The sequence below is a fragment of the Telmatherina bonti genome, assembly GCF_933228915.1.
Source record: "Telmatherina bonti genome assembly, chromosome: 23".
Lineage (NCBI taxonomy): Eukaryota > Metazoa > Chordata > Actinopteri > Atheriniformes > Telmatherinidae > Telmatherina > Telmatherina bonti.
This window is the reverse complement of record NC_136632.1, coordinates 7,376,307-7,396,246: the sequence shown is the minus strand read 5'-3', so window position 1 is coordinate 7,396,246 and position 19,940 is coordinate 7,376,307. Positions and strand designations below refer to the sequence as shown.

Sequence of the window (19,940 nt, the reverse complement as noted above, 5' to 3'; positions counted from 1 at the left end):
GTTTCCATCTACCCCTGATGCCATGGCAACACGTGTAGCTTAGCGGTGATAATAATGGATGCAATGTAAAGTGTTAAGTGACATTAAAGTGAAGATTTGGGATGTTTTTGTATCGATGCCCAATAATCTGATTTTTTCCAATTCTTAATTTTTGATACCGATATCGATCGTTACCGATATTTCTGGAGCGAGTTGTGCTAAACAAACAAAACTATCCACAAAACTTTAAATGACATCTCTCATATTTAGTCATTTTGAGTTGGAGGACACTTAGTGTAAAAGTTTGATGTATAAAATGTGCATGTTGTGTAAAAGTTGTGTCATAAAAAAGTAAAAATCGATAGTTATATTGCATTTTTGTCGATATCGGTATATATCGATATGACGATAATATCTCTAGCGAGATGTATTCCCTGCGCAGTTTGTCAGAAATATTACACAAAACTACCTGATAAATATCCTTCCTCTATTCCTGTAAAGCTGAAAAGGAAGGTTTTTTTTTTGTTTTTTTTACCAGTTTGACCTGTTAAACATACCCAAACACAAGACTGGACTGGATCACAGAGAAGAATATGGTTGTACAAGTCAGATTTTATTTAATGTGCTTTACAAGGATATAAATAATGGCCAAAATTACAAAAATCAGTGTGCTGGAAGCCCAAGCCTATGTACATTAGTTGATCAGCAGTGATGTCACAAAATAACCCATGTTATCACTCAAAATACAACCTCCACAATCTAGCACTTTTTATTTTTATCCTTTTAAATGTCCAACGTTTATACTTCTGGTACCTTGTTTCCAGTGCCATTTACTGCAAATCCTTAATTCTTTTCTCTTTACATGTATGAACAATGAGTTGGCAAAATATCTATGTACATTTTATAACTGGATAATGTCTCATCCAAATAATACAGTAATACTGCGTTGTTGTTTTTTAAAATAGTACATCTGCAAGTTAAAGAGAAGAGCCCCATGAGAAATGGAGGTTGACCTGACCTAGGAGTTAGCAAGCAACCTGCAACATTCACTCTCTGTACAAACTATGAACATCTAGTTTCAGATATTTATTTTTTTTAAGGATTGCCATCATTCTCAGGTTTTCATCTCGGCATATCATAGAAAAATAATGTAACATTAAGACAACAGTAGACAAGAATTGCACAAGAATAATCATCATGGTAATATAGTACTCTCATATTAAACATTAAAATGTCGGGCAATATGAATATTTTTATTTTTTTATTTTTTTTGAAACACTAGATGCAGTTTTGTTCACATAGGTTCATCATTCATTGTGATACCTGTTGCATCTTGAGCGTGTCGTTGCAGCAAGTCCCATCAGATTCACACGCTTGTGCATAAGTTTTGTTTTTCTGACATTAAAGAAAATAAAAGAGCCAATACTGACACATGCCCAACGGTGCTTTCACCGAGCCCATTCTCTTATCAACAGATGCCCTGTAACTTTAACCATAGTCTCCGTGGAGATGCTGACCACACAAAGCTCAGACCTCCCAGACAGGGGTGCATAAAACGGATCCGGGTGTAGCTGCAGAGAGTTGAGGCTGCTTTCAAATAAGTGTACATTCAGAGCAGATGGGCGTCTGTCAGCCTGCAGTCCTGTTTGTGTGTGTGTGTGTGTGTGTGTGTGTGTTATATTGGTCCGATGATTACTGTGTCAAGCATCATGTGGATGAATGTTAAATTTTTTTGTAGTCAACCTTAAACAGTGGAGTAGCATCCATGTTTGTAGTCCTTTTTGCATTGTGTGTGTGACAAGGTCCATGTTTAGGGCTGGCTACATTCTTTGCATTCCACAGTAATAGACATGAGCATCCGGCATTGCCCTGCAAATGAGATGACATCACTTATCGAGAGAGTCCTCACACCCCGCCTCTCCACCGGCCCCCCTGCTCAGCAAAATCCAACATGGCCACCATGCGTCTCACAAGCCACATGCTGAAACTGTCTACATACAAGTTTGTTTGTTTTTTTTTTTTCCACCCAGATTAAAAAAACATCAGGTTTATGGGCAGGAAAAATCCACGATATTAAGAGAAACTCTGAACATACACACACATGTGTTTGAAAAAGGTACTACAAAAACAAAACAACAACCAAAAGAAAAAAAAAAAAAAAGTCATCTATGTCTTCCTGTGTCACAGGTCAAGTTGACTCAAAAGTTTCTAAGTTTCAAAAAGGAATTTGATATAAAGAATCAAAAAAGTTGAAATACATTCTAGTAACCTGCTGGATGAACCAGTTTGAGTCAGTTACACTGTGCTACATCGCCTCTCCTCTTCATTAAAAAATCCTTTAAAAAAGTCCTTAAACTCCCCCAGTTGTCGCGTTCAGACAACGTCCCTCATCATCGTCAGCGCCCTCAAAAGACAGTTAAAACACTGTTCAGCTCCACCAAATCTCATTCAAGTTGTGAGGGGGTGCGGTGGGGCAGAGGGGCTGACGAGTGAGGGATGGAGGGGGGGGGGAAGAAAGGAGAGAGATGAAGCCAAACGCAGAACGACAAACTGGTTGTCTGATTCACAAGCAGGAGGTGGATAAACCGAGCTGACCGTTCCCCCTACAGGAGGAGACAGATGTGCACCACAGCCCTGGGTTCAAAGGTCATGCGCCGGCCTTGCAGGCAGGAGGACGAGGCCCAGGCCAGAAGGGAGGGGGGGGGAGCAGAAAGAAAACAAGACGCAGTGCCAATCGTCATCATGCAGTGGACAGGCTCGGCTAACGGAGAGGGGGAGGGGGGGCAGGGCGAGATGTATTGTGTTTTTATTTTTCAGCCGGTGAGGTGATGCGGCGGCGTGCGTCGCTCGAGCCCAACTCCGGGGCGGGGCCCCGATACAGGGCAACCTCTGAAAGGCACACACACACAGGAGTGGACAAGGCGGGTGTATGTTAGAAAATAGTGGTCTCATACTTGGTGTTGACTCCTCTCTTGGCCTCCTGACCTGGCTCCACAATCCACGGAACGTTAGCGTGGCCCTTCTGGTCCATGGACGGCTGCTCCATCTGGGAAAAACAGCAAGGGAACGAAGAAAATCCTCTTTAATTGCTCCAAGTTTGTAGCTTTTCAGCTGGTTCAGGGAGGAAGGTGTGCGCACACAAACAAATGCTTTTTATTACAACTCAACGAAAAGCAAAAACAGATCAACGTCCACGTCTCGCTGGAGCAAATGGGGTTAATCTGAGTGTCCTGCACAACAGTAACCGATTTCCTTATCTTTCCTCAAGACGCAGCTGCAGGATAAATACTGAGAATGAATCCAGTTCTCCATCCTCTCCTGCACTCAGAAAGCCACAGCAAGACTTTCTAATCCTATTTTTGAGGTTATAGGATTAGGGATGAATTGACACGCTTTCGATCTTACAGCACCGTCGTGTTCGGAAAGAGAAGGTGACCAGAGCATCAAAAGGATCAAGCACACCGGGAGCCTGCGGAAGGAAACATCTTTCACTACTTTTATGCTTTCATTTGGATTTTTCTGCTGGAGGATAAAAGAATGACACTCTTCTGCAAACCTTTAAGACATTTTAATATATTTTTTAAAAAGTCTATTATTGTGGTTTGATGATGGCCATCTTGTTCTGTTGCCCTGCTACACCTGTTGGGTGAAAAATAAAAATGGCAGTGAATAACAGGACTGATGTGGTTGATTCATTTACAGTCTCAAGTGAGTTATGTCCACTATGAGATTTGTGTAAATGAATTCATTTACTGGCTAAACCAGTTCATTCTGCAGGGTGGCGGGTGGGATGGAGCCTTTTTCCAGCAGCTACCAGGTGGGAGGATAGGTTCATCCGGGACAAATCGCCAATAGATTTCAGAGCAAACAGATTCACCAAAAAGCACTCAAACTTATACTCACTCCAGGCGAAAATTTAGACACAAATTAACCACGCAAGCATATTTTTGGACAATCACAAGAAGCTGGAGACCCAGAGAGAACCCATGCATGCACAGAACACGCAAACTCCACACAGGACGGTCCCAGCCGAGTTTCAAACCTGCTTTTAACCACCATGCAGCGCAAATTTGTGTACGTCTTCAAATATTCGCACACAAACATTTCAGGTGGGAGGATTTACTAAGCGCTCCATTTCCAAGGATTCTTTTAAGTTTATTCTGGTGATATATTGCTCTCTTTGCCCATTAACAAGTCGTATTGGACCCCTAGATGCATCTAGAAGCCTGTGAAGTTCTGCACATTGACTGATTAATTTAAATGAGGTGTGTTGAAGCAGGAATGCATGGAAACCTGGAGGATTGTGGACCTTGAGGACTGTGGTTGGACACCCCTGATCTAAAGTGCTTCAATGTTGTTTTGTAAATTCACTTTGCTATGCAAATAAACCGCCGTGACTTGATGGGCCTGAGCAGGTCTCAGATGCATCCAATGTGGTGGCCTTCTGTTAGCATAAAATGTAAAACACTTATATGACACAGGCATGTTTATCAGGACTAATAGCAGGTTATTCTGCTTCTAGCTCAAACAATTCTCAGCTCAGTTAATGAATAGGAACACAAGCCGCTTACAGACAAGTAGCGGGTTCACGTTAGCTTGCTAGCCTAGCACCTTTTGCTAGCTAGCAGCTAGCTTGCGGATGGGAATATTTGCCCACCCAGCGAGTAACAAATCGTATGTTTAAGTAATTTTAGTAAACACAAGTTACTGTGAGGCAGCCAGACACATAAACGCAGGTCTAAGTAACAAAGGGCTACACTTATCTATACCTCAAGTTTCAAACGACAGTGTCAAGTTACAGACAAAATAGATGCTGTTAAACCTTTCAGGAATATATTGTCACAAGTTATGTTTTATAGGCTTCTTGTTAAACTGGGCATAGAGCTGTCCTCAATGGCTTTTGTGAGCAGTCGCTCATAAATTTCCAAGACAAGAGAAAAGATTCCTTTTCTTGTGATATTTTAGCCATTTTGCTGTATTTGATTGGCTGGAAACATGAAAACTGACAGCACTCACATTAGAAACGAGAAACAAGCTCACACTCAGCTGCAGAAAGTAACTGAAGGGTGAGAAATACACACACTCACTGCAAACAGAACACAAGAACGCAGACTCAGCTGAAAAAAAGGAAACGGTTTCTGCTGGAGTTTAATGAAAAAGGAAGGAAAAGGGTGGAAGACCTGCGACTGAGCTTTGTGTGGAAGATGGAAGAGTCGAGGGGGAGGAAGAGGAGGGTGGAGAGGAGGCCGGTGAGGGGTGTAAATGTGGCCCAGTGACCAGCGACTGGAAGGAGACATGATGACCTATAAGGGCAAAGGTCATACCGGTCAAAGCGGGCCAGCTTGTTGATGACATAAACAAAACCACAACAATGACACAGCAGCTGCACAGCAACAGTGAAAGACAACAACACTCCAAAACCAAAGCAAAGAAAAAAACCATGGCAACAAATTCATCACCTTGGCAACTGTGTGGGACAGCAGCATTACTGCAGTTCAGCCAAATACAAGCTGGAAAAAGCAATGTTAATATAGCAACTCCTGCATGGCAACAACACTCCCAATATAGGACCCACACGGCTACTGGACAAAAGATGAACTAAAAATCATCTTTACAAGCGTATTCAATCAAATGTGCTTTTAATAAAAGTCTGTTTTCCATCCAACTTGACGTTTATTCAGATAGATGTGTCTGAGACGATGCTGTTAGGACATTTAAAAGCTCGTAGACAGTTTTATACATGTCCCGATCAAAGACAGGCCTGTCAGATGTGCTCAGAATTATTTTGAGGAAGATTTAGAGGCACATGCGCTGTATTCACAAAACATAAAGCGCGCAGGATACATTTCCCTCCAAGGATTAGGAAGAACTGAAACAAAGCAAGCCGTTTTTACAGTAAAGCACAGGGAGGTGCCGCAGGATGGAGATTATGGATGGTGGGTGGTAGGAATATTAAGTGAATCCTGCAGCATCTTTACCCTGCTGCACACCACAATCCATTAACTAACCCACACACGAACACAAGGGAGCGGAAAAAAAAGCAATTAATGGCAAATGTAATGGTTGCTGACTCAGCAGATTGTATGTACACATGCCATCGTCCATCATCTATGCAGGTATAGGACCACTCTCCTTTCCAGTCTTTGCTTTTTATCATCATCTCACATCTCTCCAGCTTTAGATACTGAGCTACCGCTGTCCTCCGTCATCACTTCTATCTACGCTGAGTTGAATTCGGCTTATAGCAGCTAGCGTAACATGATGCTCGGGTCTCCAAATTCTGTCAGCCGTTGTTCTGCAGACTGACCTACTGCGGCTATTTTAAAGCTCCGGCAGGGTTAATGGAGTGTTGACAGGATCACTGACAGACTTCATGACGCTGTGGCTGTACAGGCGTGACATTTACAGCTATAGACATGCGTGATAACATGTGCAACACAAGTGCCACAAAGCTAAGGCTTTTTTGGATGCTTATTGTGGCGGAGAACAATTTTTTCCACCAGTAGTTCTGGGGCGAAGTGGAGGTTATGTGTACTGACAAAGTGACAAGTGTGGTGACAACCGAACAAAAAGAGATTCTGACACCAGAAAATGCACTGCTAGCCTCTGTCATGAAGCATATAGCTGGTTTTGACAGCTGTTAAGGGTCTTAGTACAGAGTATAATAATGTGACAATTTGCAGCTCTCCACAGCATAGATCTTATTGATTTATTTAAGTTAATTACTTTTTAGCAGGTTTGAATCAGGGCTCAAATTTTAACACTGAGTAGGCAACCTAGATTTATATAAAATCCTATTAGCATTTAGAATAGAACAGAAATATTTTATTAACCACCAAAGGGGGAATTAAGTTTTCCAACAGTTTGCAATAAAGAGCACTACTACAAAAAGATAAATAATGGGATAAAAATTCACTAAAAGAAGTGCAAAAACACAAAAAAAGTTCAGGAACGTCTCTGCCAATAGAAAGAATCAGGTGTTAAAGCATCCAAAGCTCAAAAGATTCATGCCTATATACTATTTTTAGACAAAAGTAGAAGTTTCAAATCCCACTTGAATTACTTTTTTTTTTTATGTGAGTACTATCAAGCCATCATTGTTGCATTTCCTTGTATGGTCATATTCTCCACAGTGTGCAGCTGGAAGACATAAAGCATGCATATAGCATGCATGGAATCCACTGCAACCCTATTCACAAGGTTTAATTTTTCCAAAAGGACTGAGTGATCCATCACTACTTCTCAGAACATGGCAATGTTTTTCTTTTGCTTGTAAGTTTTTTGTTTTTTGGTTTGTTTGTTCTTGTTAAAAAAGAAAAAATATATTTTTGGTTTGAGAGATCAATTTTGCACAAAAAGTAAGGAAAAGCTGAGTTTTGTAGATTATCTTTTCTCTTTAGTAATTCTAAATGGTGTTATATATGCTTGAAAAGATGGATTAGTCACTTTTAAAAGTAGGTATAACCTGCAAGGATTGTGCTTTTGTGGCTTGAGCTTAATGTGTGGTTAGTGCACCCAAAATGTACCAAAATGTGTGCCTATATTCAAACTTGTTCAGACACTGAAGACAGTGTCTGAACAAGGCCAAGTATGAGCTCGTCATTGCATAGAATTGGAGCTAAGAAGTGGAGCCATACAAACTAAGTCTGAACCTCAGCAGGTAAGTGAACTTGATTAAAACATCTGTGTTGTGCTGGCATTTGGGATACGACTTAATTTTTAAAAAAAGTTGCAGCAGGAGTTTATGTTCATGAGACGCCTTGAACTCCAACACTTAGGTGTAACCCACCAGGAAAGTGAAACGTGAGAAGCTTATCTTCTCCAGGGGATGTTCCAACGCTTATTCTGGAATAATTCAAAAGTACTTGAAATTGTGATGGCTCCAAAGCTAACCACAGCTAAGATAACTTTAGCAAAGCTAACCTCTGCAAAGCTAACCTTGGTTAAGCGAACCTTTGTTACGCTAACCTCAAAAGAGCTTACTCTGGCAAAGCAAACCTTGGTTAAGCTAACCCCTGCAAAGGAACCCTTTGGAAAGCTAATGGTGGCTAAGCTGATCTCAGCAGAGCTTACTTGGACAAAACTAAACTCTGCAAAGCTAACCTGGATTGAGCCAACCTCTGCTAAACTAACCTCTGCAAAGCTAACCTTGGTTAAGCTAACCTCTGCAAAGCTAACCTCTGAAAAGCTAACCTTGGTTAAGTTATCCTCTGCAAAGCTAACCTCAGCGAAGTTAACTCCGGCAAAGCTAACCTTGGCTAAGCTTACTTCTGCAAAGCTAACCTTTGAAAAGCTAACCTTAGTTAAGCTGACCTTTGTTTAGCTAACCTCTATAGAGCTTACTCTGGCAAAGCAAACCTCGGTAAAGCTAACTCCTGCAAAAGGAAACCTTTGGAAAGCAAATAGTGGCTAAGCTGATCTCAGCAGAGCTAACTTGGACAAAACTAACCTCTGCAACGCTAACCTTTAAAAAGCTAATGCTGGCTAAAAGCTAACTCCGCCAAAGCTAACCTTGGCTAAGCTTACTTCTGCAAAGCTAACCTTTGATAAGCTAACCTTGGCTGAGCTTACTTCTGCAAAGCTTACTCTGGCAAAGCTAACCTTAGCTAAGCTAACCTCTACAGAGCTAACCTTTAATAAGCTAATGCTGGCTAAAATGACCTCAGCAGAGCTACTTTTCGACAAAACTAACTTCTGCTAAGCTAACCTCTTCCAAGCTAACCTTTGTAAAGCTAACTTTGGCTAAGCTAACCTCGAGCAAACCAATAACTATAACATATGTCAGATTTACAGACTTGTGCAGCATTTTTACAGACTGGAAAGTCATTCTGCAGTGGTTTGGTTTGTAGCAGTCAACATGTTTTTTCTTAATGTTTGTTTTTTTTGTCTCATCTTACACATGTACTCTAACCTCCCTAAAGTAAGCACCCTCCCTGGAGCACTCTGCAAACAGACCTCATCAATCAGCCTGCTGTGTTATAGACTGCAGGGACAGCCAGACCGAGCAGATGCTTAACGCATCAAATATTCACACACACCTTTGTCTGCTGGGCCAAGACGCACACACACATACACAAAACGTAAGCAGCGCATGATAATGCTGGCAGACTTAAAGTTAAATGTGACTGAAATGAGCAGGGATGAAATATGAAGGTGGAAATGAGGATTAGGATGCTGGTTTGGCTAAATCAAAAGCTAATTTAGAAAAGAAAAAAAATATGTAAATGTAATTTAAGGGGTCAAATCATCAGCTCTCATCAGCTCACCGATTTCCGAATGTTGACGCGAGGTTTGGGAACAGGTTTGCCAGGTTTGCTGTCGAAGCTTTCTGGAAGTGTGGACGATCCGTGACCACTTTTTCTTGCCTGCAGAGCCAGCTGGTAGGCCACCTCGAAGGCCTGGCCGAGCGTCAGGATGATCTCATAGGCGAGGTTCTGAGAAGGCAGCAAAATGATGCAGCCGTCAGGACACGAAGGGAATGAAACTCTAATATTCTGGCTGTAGGCACAGTCGGAATGAAGGGACTGACCACATCGAAAGCACTGAAGACGTGGCAGTAGTGGTGACTGGATTTGAGGTCTTTGGTAATGTAGGCAAACGTAGACAGATCTTCTGGATCCTGAGCCGCACACGAGATGTTACGGATCTCGTGTTCAGCTATGATGTTCTACAGGAAGGAGCAGAAAGAGGTCAGAGACATTGTTGATCATCTCCACACAGCCTTTTCCTGCTGAAAACAAACCTTATTTATCATTTATCTTAATTATTAGCATCCAGAAATTTGTCCTCCGGTTATGTCACTAAAGAAAAATCATATTGCATGTTTTGGTGATTAAAATCCATCTCAGAGCAGCAAATGATGAAACATCAAAGGCTAAAAAGACGAACTCACATTAGAAAAACATAATGTTTGAGTTGGAAGTTACTTTGCGCTGAGCTCGTAAAATTAAACGTACATTACGTTTAGCTTCAAAAGAAGAATAAAAGTAGAGCCATGAGACATACAGGAAGTTACTGTGAGTAAAAACAACCAAGATGATTTCAGCTGAGAGATCTAACAGAAGGTACAGAACATGGAAAAGGGAAAAGTCGCACTCGTCATGCTGTTTAGGTTCTTCCAGCTACTGTTTCCTTAGATGAAAAAGGTTTTTTAGTGACCTTGGTGTTCTTTAAGCACCTTTTGGTTGATCTTGTGTATTTTGGTGTGGAATTCCTGATATTTGGCCACTCTACCACTAAGGCCTGATCAGTGATGGTTGTCCAAGACTCCTGGATCTAACAGTGACCATGTCCAAACCTCTTCGCCACTTTTGCTGTGGTACTTTGAGTCTAATCAGTCTTGCAGAAACTGACTTGACCTAATGGCTCATTTTCCATTAACCAACCAGACACCATCAACTGTGAGGCCTTTGATGGATGCACGAGTCTTTCACAAGAACAGCAGACAGATTCTGCATGACAGCTAAGCTGGGAGAGTCCCAATAGTCTAAATACTCATGTCAACTGAAAATGTCAGTGTATCTTTAAAAGAAACGAAAGAAAACAAAAAACAAAAAAAGATGTTCTTCTCTGTCTACAGAGAGTTGTGTCCAGTGAGGTAAAGATAAATTCACTAATGATAAATAAACATGTTGAAATGTGAGTCTGGAACCTTCCCTTCAGGGATTCAGCAAGTCAAAGTGATTTAATCTCATTTCATTGATACAGAGTGGAACAGCGAGCAGAGGCGATCAGATGAACAGATCTATACGTGTGGAAATGCCTCTGTTCTTTATCCCCGCTTATTGACTTCTTAGTGTTAAATAAACGGCTTAAGGCTTTTATTTTCGGCTGGACATGCTGAAATCCACAGTGGACATCTATCACTTGTCACATCGCTGTTTTCTAAATGTCTGCCTGAGTTATTTGTTCCTCCTGAGCGACCGGCTCATCTCCAGACTGGAAATTGCCTGTTTGTGCTGCGTCCTCTTTAGAGCTTCACAGTAAGCAGGCGTCAACGCCAGGACGCCGTCCAGACCTTACACCTCCAAATGTCAGTCATGCCAGTGACCTTTCACGTGTTATTTACTGTAGGTGTCGCTGGAGCCGGGTGCTACCTTATTTGTTGCGTCGATGAACTTCACTCCTTTGTAGGACACGGAGAGCACGATGGTCGGCACTTTCTTCATCTGTTCCGTTGACTTCTTGGAGTGCGCAGACAGCAAAGTGTGGAGACGAGAAGAGAAAACAAGAGGCAGCGATGACTTTTGAACCTTAAACTCTTTTGTTTTTTGTGTTAGTAGATATGTTTGAGCAAATCCAGCAAAACATGGACGACTTCTTCCTCAATCGTCAAACCAGATTTGTCCGCAGAAGTCAGGCGTAGTTGTGCACCTCGTGAAAAACTACTGAAATGCTACTCTCATCCCAATTAGCTGCAGAAATGCAAATTCAATAAATCTAATGTCTCTGAAGCTAAATCATCCTCCTAGAGAATATCTTTCCTCATTACTTTTAATTACATACCTATACTGCAGACATTATGCAGCGTAGAGCCGTGAATTTACAGTGATTACCCTCCCTGCTGTCATCCTACCTGCCAAAGGGTTTCATAAATTCAGAGCTGTGAGCTGAATCCCTTTTCTCTCCCCTCTCTGCATCACCCTTGTCTCCTCCTCTCATCCACACGTCTATCCCAGTCCATCCTTCTTTCTCCTCCCTTCAGATTGCTGTCTGTTATATCTGTTTGTTTCTCTCTGTTCTGTTTCCTTGCTGCGTGTTGCTGCTGCAGCTCGACCCCCGTCACGATCAGATAGCGCTGAAGAGCTGACAAAGGCAGCTGTACTCGACTTTGCTGGCAGGTGTGGCTGGAATTTCAACACGCACATCTACCTTCACTGTCAGGGGATGGATGGATAAGAGACGGGAAGCCAGGAGCAGAGGTGAGCGTGAAAGAAGGAACATGAACAATGTTTCTGGGTCATTTGATGTGCATCTCATTGCACTTCATTGTAGTCTTGGTGTGTCAGAAGAGAAGAGGACAAGATGCCCCCTGAGGTACCAACAAATAGGGAGGCGGGAGAAAGATGAGGGAAGAACCAGGAGATGTATGTATGTACATATATATATATGTACATACATACATATATATATATATATATATATATATATATATATATATATATATATATATATATATATATATATATATATATATATATATATATATATAAATATATATATATATATATAAATCATCCTGTGTATATATATATATATATATATATATATATATATATATATATATATATATATATATACATATATGTATATATATATATATATATATATATATATATATATATATATATATATATACATATGTGTATATATATATATATATATTTATATATATATATATATATATATATATATATATATATACAGAGAGATAGATAGATAGATAGATAGATAGATGTACAAATAAATCCTCAACTGAGCTTAAATCCCTCACACCTATATTTATTTATAATTACATAAAAAATAAATATAAAACTGAAATAAAATATACAACAATTTGATATTAAATAAATTAATAATATAAATAGAAATATTTTTATATAATCATATGTAATATAAAATAATTAAATTAAATTAAATTAAATTAAATTAAATTAAATTAAATTAAATTAAAATGAAGCAGTTTGTGTCAGATTTAGTGGTTAATTCACTATTGCGTTTTTTTGGTCTCATTTCAACTGATTTCAGTGTATCGTAGCTTTTAGATTTGTAAAGAAAAACTTTCAGTCATGAAACAAATAACAGTAAAAAAAACCAAAAAAAAAACCAACAACCTGAATTTATGTTGTTTCCTTACAAAGTTTATAAGATTATTATTCATCCTGACTGGTCCCCTTCAACAAACCAGAAAGGATTGTCCCCTCATGGTTCTTGTATCAGAGTGATCCTTACCCTCATCTTGGCGCAGGCATCTTGTGTGGACTCCGTCCCTCTCAGCTCCTTCACCAGCATGGAGCCCAGATACTGCAGGAAAGATGCATGGAGAGGCTTTGTTAATATACTGGCACGATAACATGAAGATGAACAAATACAAGTTAACCTTGAAGGCTTTGAAGCTTTGCGTGTCATATTTAATGCAACCTGCTCACATGCAAACGTATTGCATCACCACATGATAAAAACAACCCAAAACGATTTTGTGTACTTGTCTTCTACCCCTGTTGGATACTGCTGCCTGTTACATTACATACATGTGATTTTTTTTTTTTTGTTAATCTGGAGCCAAATAGTCATTCAAGTCCAATAATTTGACTTTTCATCGTGAGAGTCTTTATATATATATATATATATATCTACATTATATATATATATATATATATATATATATATATATATATATATATATAAATATTATAAATAGTAGATATAATAGTAATAATAGAATATAATAATCCAGTAGAAAAGCAACCAGCAAAATGTCGTGAATATGTCATTTTTTTTTATATTAAATCTAATAAACCTGTCTGAAAGCTGCACCTCTGCCTGGTCCTGTTATTGTATGCTGTCTATTGTTGGACGGGTCGTACTGGAAGACATTTCGTTGTACTGGGACGCTGCCTCAGTGATAATAAAACGTTTCTGATTCTGAAATGCAATTGCACTTGAATCAGTTTTTGCTGAAAAAAACAGACCACAAGAAGTGGGTTTAAGCTCTCGTCGTCTATATTTGGGTTTGCAGATGGGCTCCAGTGGAAATGACTGCAATGTAAGCTACCAGCAAGAAGAGTCACCTGTTGTCAACATTGACTGATTCATCATCATCATCATCATCATGAAGCCATCCTTCAAGTGATCAAACATGCTCAGCAGGACAACAGTGATGGTCCCGTCTAAATCCTGACTGGTGACGGCTGTTTCACAGCCAGAACTGATCCAAACTATCTGCCATGATTATGATGAAACGGTCTGAGTCGCTCTGCCACATTCAGCAGACTTTCTTTGTCTAAAACAACCTAATGCACCTCTTGAGTCTGATAAATTTAAATGCTTTTGTCTTTACTGTGTTATGAAGTTTCCATGAAGCTGAACTAACATGAGGTTTCATTAGAATAAAGACACACAGCAGTGACTTCGTCCACCTTGAGAGGCTCCCTGAGGTACATTAACACATCCTTCTGTCTGGCTCTGACTTTACAAGCCGTCATTCTGCTAATGGCGACAGCGTCTTATGGGAATGATGTTTATGTTGACATCAGAGCACTTAATGGGTGACACTCACCACCTCTCAGTTCTTGTCCAGCTTATGGAAGGGGTCTCATTCCCCAGAGTGGTACCCTAACAAGGCTTTTAGTGAATTAGATGAGAAATGCGTGCAGCTTTTTTCATCTGATCTGTTTAATTCTGCAGTAAATGACTCAAATTAAGGATTGAAGTACTGACCTCAGACCATTTATCTTATATTTAATCACAAGTTGTAACGCAGGATTTTCTTTTCTCAGATGTGAACCGGGGTCCTTGGCAGACCAGGAGGTTGTCAGATGAGCATGTTAATGCTTAGTATTGGGTCAAGACAACGTTAAATCGATGTAATAGCAGAGCTGCTGGCAGTCGTCCTAGAAATTGTGTCGCAGTTGCAGACGAGATCAGCAGTGCTGTAGCATGTGTCGCTGGTCACTGGTACACACACACACACACACACACACACACACACACACACACACACACACACAACTATACAAGTTTTAGGACTTTAAGTTACTTTATGCCTTCCATCCAGATGGCAGCGGTGTCTGATCACGTTCGCCAGTTTACCACTGGTTTATGTGCTAATGTTGGCAAATTAGCACTCTACACAAAGCATGTCTGAGGGAATGGAGACGGGTACGGAGCAGAATTGCTGCGTATGTGTTAGCTGAAAGGCAACGTCTTGCCGACGGCACTGTTGTCACTCAGCTGACTCTGCAATGCCAGACTGGTGTTTGCAGCAGCGTGTGGAAGAGCGGAGGCTTAATGAGGATGTTTTTTTCTGCACCAATATGCTGCAACAACTATGTTAAAACAAGCTGATGCACTTGTTCTCTTGGTAATAGATGATGTAGACAAGGTAATACTACAACATAGTAGGCTTTTATATATGTGCACATATGTGGAAAGTGTTTTTTTTCTTTTTAGTATTGTTGATGCATGTTATGTATTATAGGAGCATTTAAAAAAAAAATTATTTATCAACAAAAAAAAACCCCAAAAAAAGATGAAGGGATGTAAGATGTTATACTAACATGCACGGCAGTGAACAGAAAGCCAGATATAAAGGAAAACAGGTAGTCAAATGGTTGAGATAAAAAATAGATGCATATTATAAACAGTAAACACATAAACAGCTGTTGGTATTGCAGAAAGAAATTATAATACTGATGATAAATAAATAGAAAATAAACTAAAATGATAAATATGTATGATAAAAATTTAGTTTTTCAGCAATAGTAGCGATACAACAACAGTATCAGTTGTCATAATAATAATAATAAATATTATTATTATTATTATTATTATAAATAATAATAATAATAATAATAATAATAATAATAATAAAAATAATAATAATAATAATAGTAATAAGTCCCAGCAACATAACTCTATTGATAGTAGGTTTATTAGGTGTTACCTCCGACTGCTCCACCACTAAAAACCACCCCGCACCCCCATCAAGCCATGTTTATCCTGTGTTTGAATATTTATTTATTATTTGCTTATTATTGTTTTTTGCTCATCATGCTCGTCTGTCCAAAGATAGTGTGATGCATTCTGTATTTAAATTAAACTAAATCAAATTTGTTACAAATACTGTTGCCAATAATAAGAAATAGGTAAAGTTTAGTTCACATTGCTTTTGATAACTTACTTAGAATCAGTAATAGAATAAAAAAAAGTTGCTTTAAAAACTTAAACAAATGTCAAATGTTCATTTAAAAATGTAAAAAAAAAATCTCAAAGGCACTTTTGTCAACTAGCAGAAAATATCAGCATGAAACCTGAAGCGTGACAGCGATGAGCAGTCATTGTTATTCCTGCATGTCAGCAAAACAAACACGTTCATGTCAGCTAGGAACCATCATCAGATGGTTGGAACGCTTCCTGAGTTGTCCTGCAGGTTTTAGTTTGTCCTCCTCTAGAACATTCTCCGTTACGTCACATCCTTTGTCACGTACGCCGCCATGTTGGGCGGCAAAGAGCTGCTTATTGAGTAACTGTTCGTTTTCTGTTTCTCATAAAGGATGGCGCTCGCGGACTTCACACCAAACCAAACCAGTTTAGCACTATATGGTCAAGTCCCACAGTAACGTTTGTGCTTCTTGGTGCAGGATTATCCAAAATCCTGCTTTACAAACCTCCAAAACCGCCAGCTGATGCTGATTTTGCAACCGGATTTAGCTTAGCACGACATTTACAACTACCTAGACCTAGGTGTCAAACTCCCGACCTCGAGGGCCGATATCCAGCAGGTTTTTGTTGTTTCCCTGCACCAACACACCTGATTTATATTAAATGGAACCAGCAGCTTCTTGTCAATCTGTTTTTTTTTTTAATGTGGGTCAGGTGTGTTGGAGCATGGAGACAACAGAAACCTGCAGGATACCGGCCCTGGAGGACGGGAGTTGAGACATGTGACCCAGTACAATCCAACATCACACTTCACAGGAGCAGAATTAAAAGCTTAAAAGTTGCAGGATGGGTGTCAGACCTCCAGCTGTGAAAAGCTCCTCAAAGTATTTCGTCTTTACGTCAAAGGTGAGTAAACAGCAGCAGAAGCAGATAACGCTAACGCAATGGAAGAATGTCTCGATGTTAACGTGGCTGCAAGCAAACATGCATACTTTATTGTCACCACAAAGGAAAATAAATGTCAGGTCATAACACTGAAGCTGTTGTCAACGCATATGGAACCATATTTGTCAAATATCAGACCAACTTTGCCGCAGTTGCGTTTACAACTTGAGAATCTTGAGTTTTGTTTGTTTGCTAAACACCAAGAAAAAGCTGCTACACAGCTCTTCCAGTTGTCTGGTTTGATGGCAGCAACGCATTCATCCCGTCATCATGGGTCAGCACATAGTCTGAAAATAAAATCCTGTGATTGGGAAGCTGATTGGACCATCCAAAGGCACAGCATTAATGTGAAAAGCTAGCCGTGACAGCTGAGTTGATAACAGCATGCCTGCTTTGTTTATGTTCCACGAACGTCGCTGTCATGTGACGAAAGCAATAATTAAACAAAAAGTAATACTCGAGGAGCTCCTTCTTAAACAATAAAGGCAACAAAGAACATAAACTGCTGGGAGTCGAATCCAGTCATGAACTTACACGGATTCGACTCCCAGCACATCAACACGAGGTTTGACCAGAGAGCTCATTAGCTTCTGTCTGTGATCTTACAACGCTGTCGTTTCCAGGCTTGTCCTCTCCGAATTTGCATCTGATGTCTGTCCATTTCAGTGTTTTCACCTCACTTCATGCCTCCTCCATGTCTTCCCAGCAGTGTTTCCCAACCAATCAGAACATGTCTAAGATACTTGGTCACCTTCAGCCATCTGCAGTGTTCCAGTAAGGAATCATCTCAGAGTGTAATTCGTCAGAGGTATAAGGCTGTATCCATGGTAACCAGGATGTTCAATACCTTTCATGTAACTGGCAAAGGACTAAATTTACCAAAGATGTGAGTGAAATCAGAGTCATCGTGTTTGAATCTTACCTTCAGAGTGTGTTGCTTGTATCCACATACAGCCAAACAGACCAAATAACAGGATACAACTACTTTAAACCATAATTTCAAGTTGTTTCTAAACATATTTTATAAATGGAGTCAGTCCTGCAGGTTGAGCGGCTCATGAACATGAGAATAAAGTGTGAGGGGCTGGACTTACGTAGGCTTCGTAGTCACAGGACTGAAAGATGAGCTTCTCAGGGTGATGCTGCCAGTACTGCACAGGAGTAGAAGAAGTCGCCTCATTGGGTGGACGCAACGTTATTGGTTCACACCATTCGCCTGCCTGAAACGACAACCAACAGCACATCAGGACACAGCTGGGCTCGCACAAATGCACATGTCGGGGCTTGACACCAAGGGCAACGTCACATGTTGACCTAAAAAATGCATGTTCATAATGTCCTGGCTCTCCCAGCAGATCCTAATCACTCCTGTAAGTGGGACTTCCAAAAGAGAACATCCAAGAGGAAATTAAACTCGGTAGCAGCTCACCACGTTTTCACCCGGTCAGCTTTCACCTTATTAAACCAGCAGAATGACTTAAATCCAGTCTGCATGCTTTCAGGGGATAACAAGCTTGTTTTTCTCTCATTCTCTTCTAAGTAAAACCAGATGATTTTTTTTCCTCAGATGGTATTTACACCATCTATGTGTAAAGCACTGTCCACGTCCAAGCGCTTGTGTTTGGTTGAAAGATGGTGAAGGAATGTGGAGTTCAGGTTTCAGCTTCTGTAAAAACATCTCACAGATAAGCCTGGAAAAGCAGCCACTGGCCTAATCTGTTAGCCGTGCTGGTTTAAAGTCTTCAAACCAAATTTTCCTCACGGCATTTTTCAGAGAGAGACTGAGATGTAAAGCTATCCACTGAAAAGTTCATGAGAACAATAGTTTAAGGTGTCTTTAAAGAGAGGTGAGCTGTAGTTGGAGAGAAAGTCATCTTTGCAACACTGAGACCGTCACAACAGCGTGAAGACACAGAGGAAAGATCCTTCGTCCTTCCTCTCACTGTTACTTTTCTATTCTTGCAAAGCTGACTCATAAATGCCAACTCAGACTGCTGTTTTTGGAAGTAAAGGAGATGCTCTGTGACGCACACACACACACACACACACTCACTGAGATAACATAAGCATGTTGGTCTCTTCCCTAATCAAACTAAACCAAGGCACAGCTGTTAGATGTGTGCGCACAACACTGGAAGTTGCTGAAAAGACAAAATGCATAATTGGAAATGTTTATTCCAAATCCTGTTTTTCTGAACTGGCCTACACTTTTTTTTTTTTTAGATGGTCTAACTGTTAATTATTACAATTTTTCTACCATGTTATGGTTAGAATATTAAAGTTTGAGCACCAACGCTGGTGCAAAGACTGATTATTTACAGTATTAAGTTCCACATGAGTTTGACTGGTCTTGTTGGCTGCACCGATGCAACCAAAGGAAAAATCACACCCTGGTTAAAAAGAAAGAAAGAAAAAACAACAAATAAGGCAGAGAAGGGGGCGTGCCTTCGCCTTTGATTGGCTCTGATCTGCAGACGTGCACTGCATTGGGTTGGCTTGAACAGCATGCAACAGGCTGCCAGTATACAGCATAAACAATGCAGGCTAACTAAATTTCAATTCAAGATGAAGAAAACATCCTGCAGAAAGTTTTTTATCAAGACAAATTCAGTGTATTCACTCTGTATCAGCCTGATCACTGTAACCAAGGCCGGATTATCCAATGGGCATTATGGGCACGGGCTCAGGCGCCCACGCCCATGTGGGGCCCACGTCGGGCATACACCAGCAGGACATGAAACAAATTGTAAATAAAAGCCACATAGTTACACAACAGTGTCTAGTGTATTGCTATTAGTACCACTGGCTGAGAGATGTTAGAAATGTTGTATAACAGTGTATAATTCACAATTTTTACAATGTTGCGGTGGTGAAGGGGGCCCCTGGAACACTCTGGGCCCAGGGGCCTGTGCACTTTTAATCCGGCCATGACTGTAACTATCACACTTCGCTATGGAGGTATCAATCCCCTCGGTATTACAAACGCTAAGATAACATTAAGATGACGCTATAAAAAAAATGCTAAGATTATGCCCAATAAACTGGTCATTTGTCCAGAACTCCCTGTGTGTGGCTGTATTAAGGATCCTCAGGGTAACTCATTACATAACAGTATTACACGCGCTAAGATAACG

At 40.2% G+C, this 19,940-nt stretch overlaps 1 protein-coding gene across 6 annotated transcripts in view; it reads right to left on the bottom strand.

Moving 5' to 3' along the window:
* Positions 1 to 631: 631 nt before the first annotated feature.
* Positions 632 to 19,940, bottom strand: part of anks1b (ankyrin repeat and sterile alpha motif domain containing 1B) — a gene marked incomplete at its 5' end in the record, with an annotated part of 320,790 nt that continues 301,481 nt past the window's right edge. For 4 of the 6 annotated variants that reach the window (XM_079263373.1, XM_079263374.1, XM_079263378.1 and 1 more), the window contains 8 exons: positions 632 to 1,848; positions 2,934 to 3,025; positions 5,160 to 5,282; positions 9,246 to 9,413; positions 9,509 to 9,646; positions 11,076 to 11,162; positions 12,931 to 13,002; positions 17,901 to 18,026. In XM_079263373.1, the coding sequence (XP_079119499.1) occupies positions 1,800 to 1,848; positions 2,934 to 3,025; positions 5,160 to 5,282; positions 9,246 to 9,413; positions 9,509 to 9,646; positions 11,076 to 11,162; positions 12,931 to 13,002; positions 17,901 to 18,026 (855 nt within the window). In that variant the 3' untranslated portion in view covers positions 632 to 1,799. The remainder of the gene's footprint in view (positions 1,849 to 2,933; positions 3,026 to 5,159; positions 5,283 to 9,245; positions 9,414 to 9,508; positions 9,647 to 11,075; positions 11,163 to 12,930; positions 13,003 to 17,900; positions 18,027 to 19,940) is intronic. The other 2 variants (XM_079263375.1, XM_079263376.1) reach the window with 1 other exon arrangement.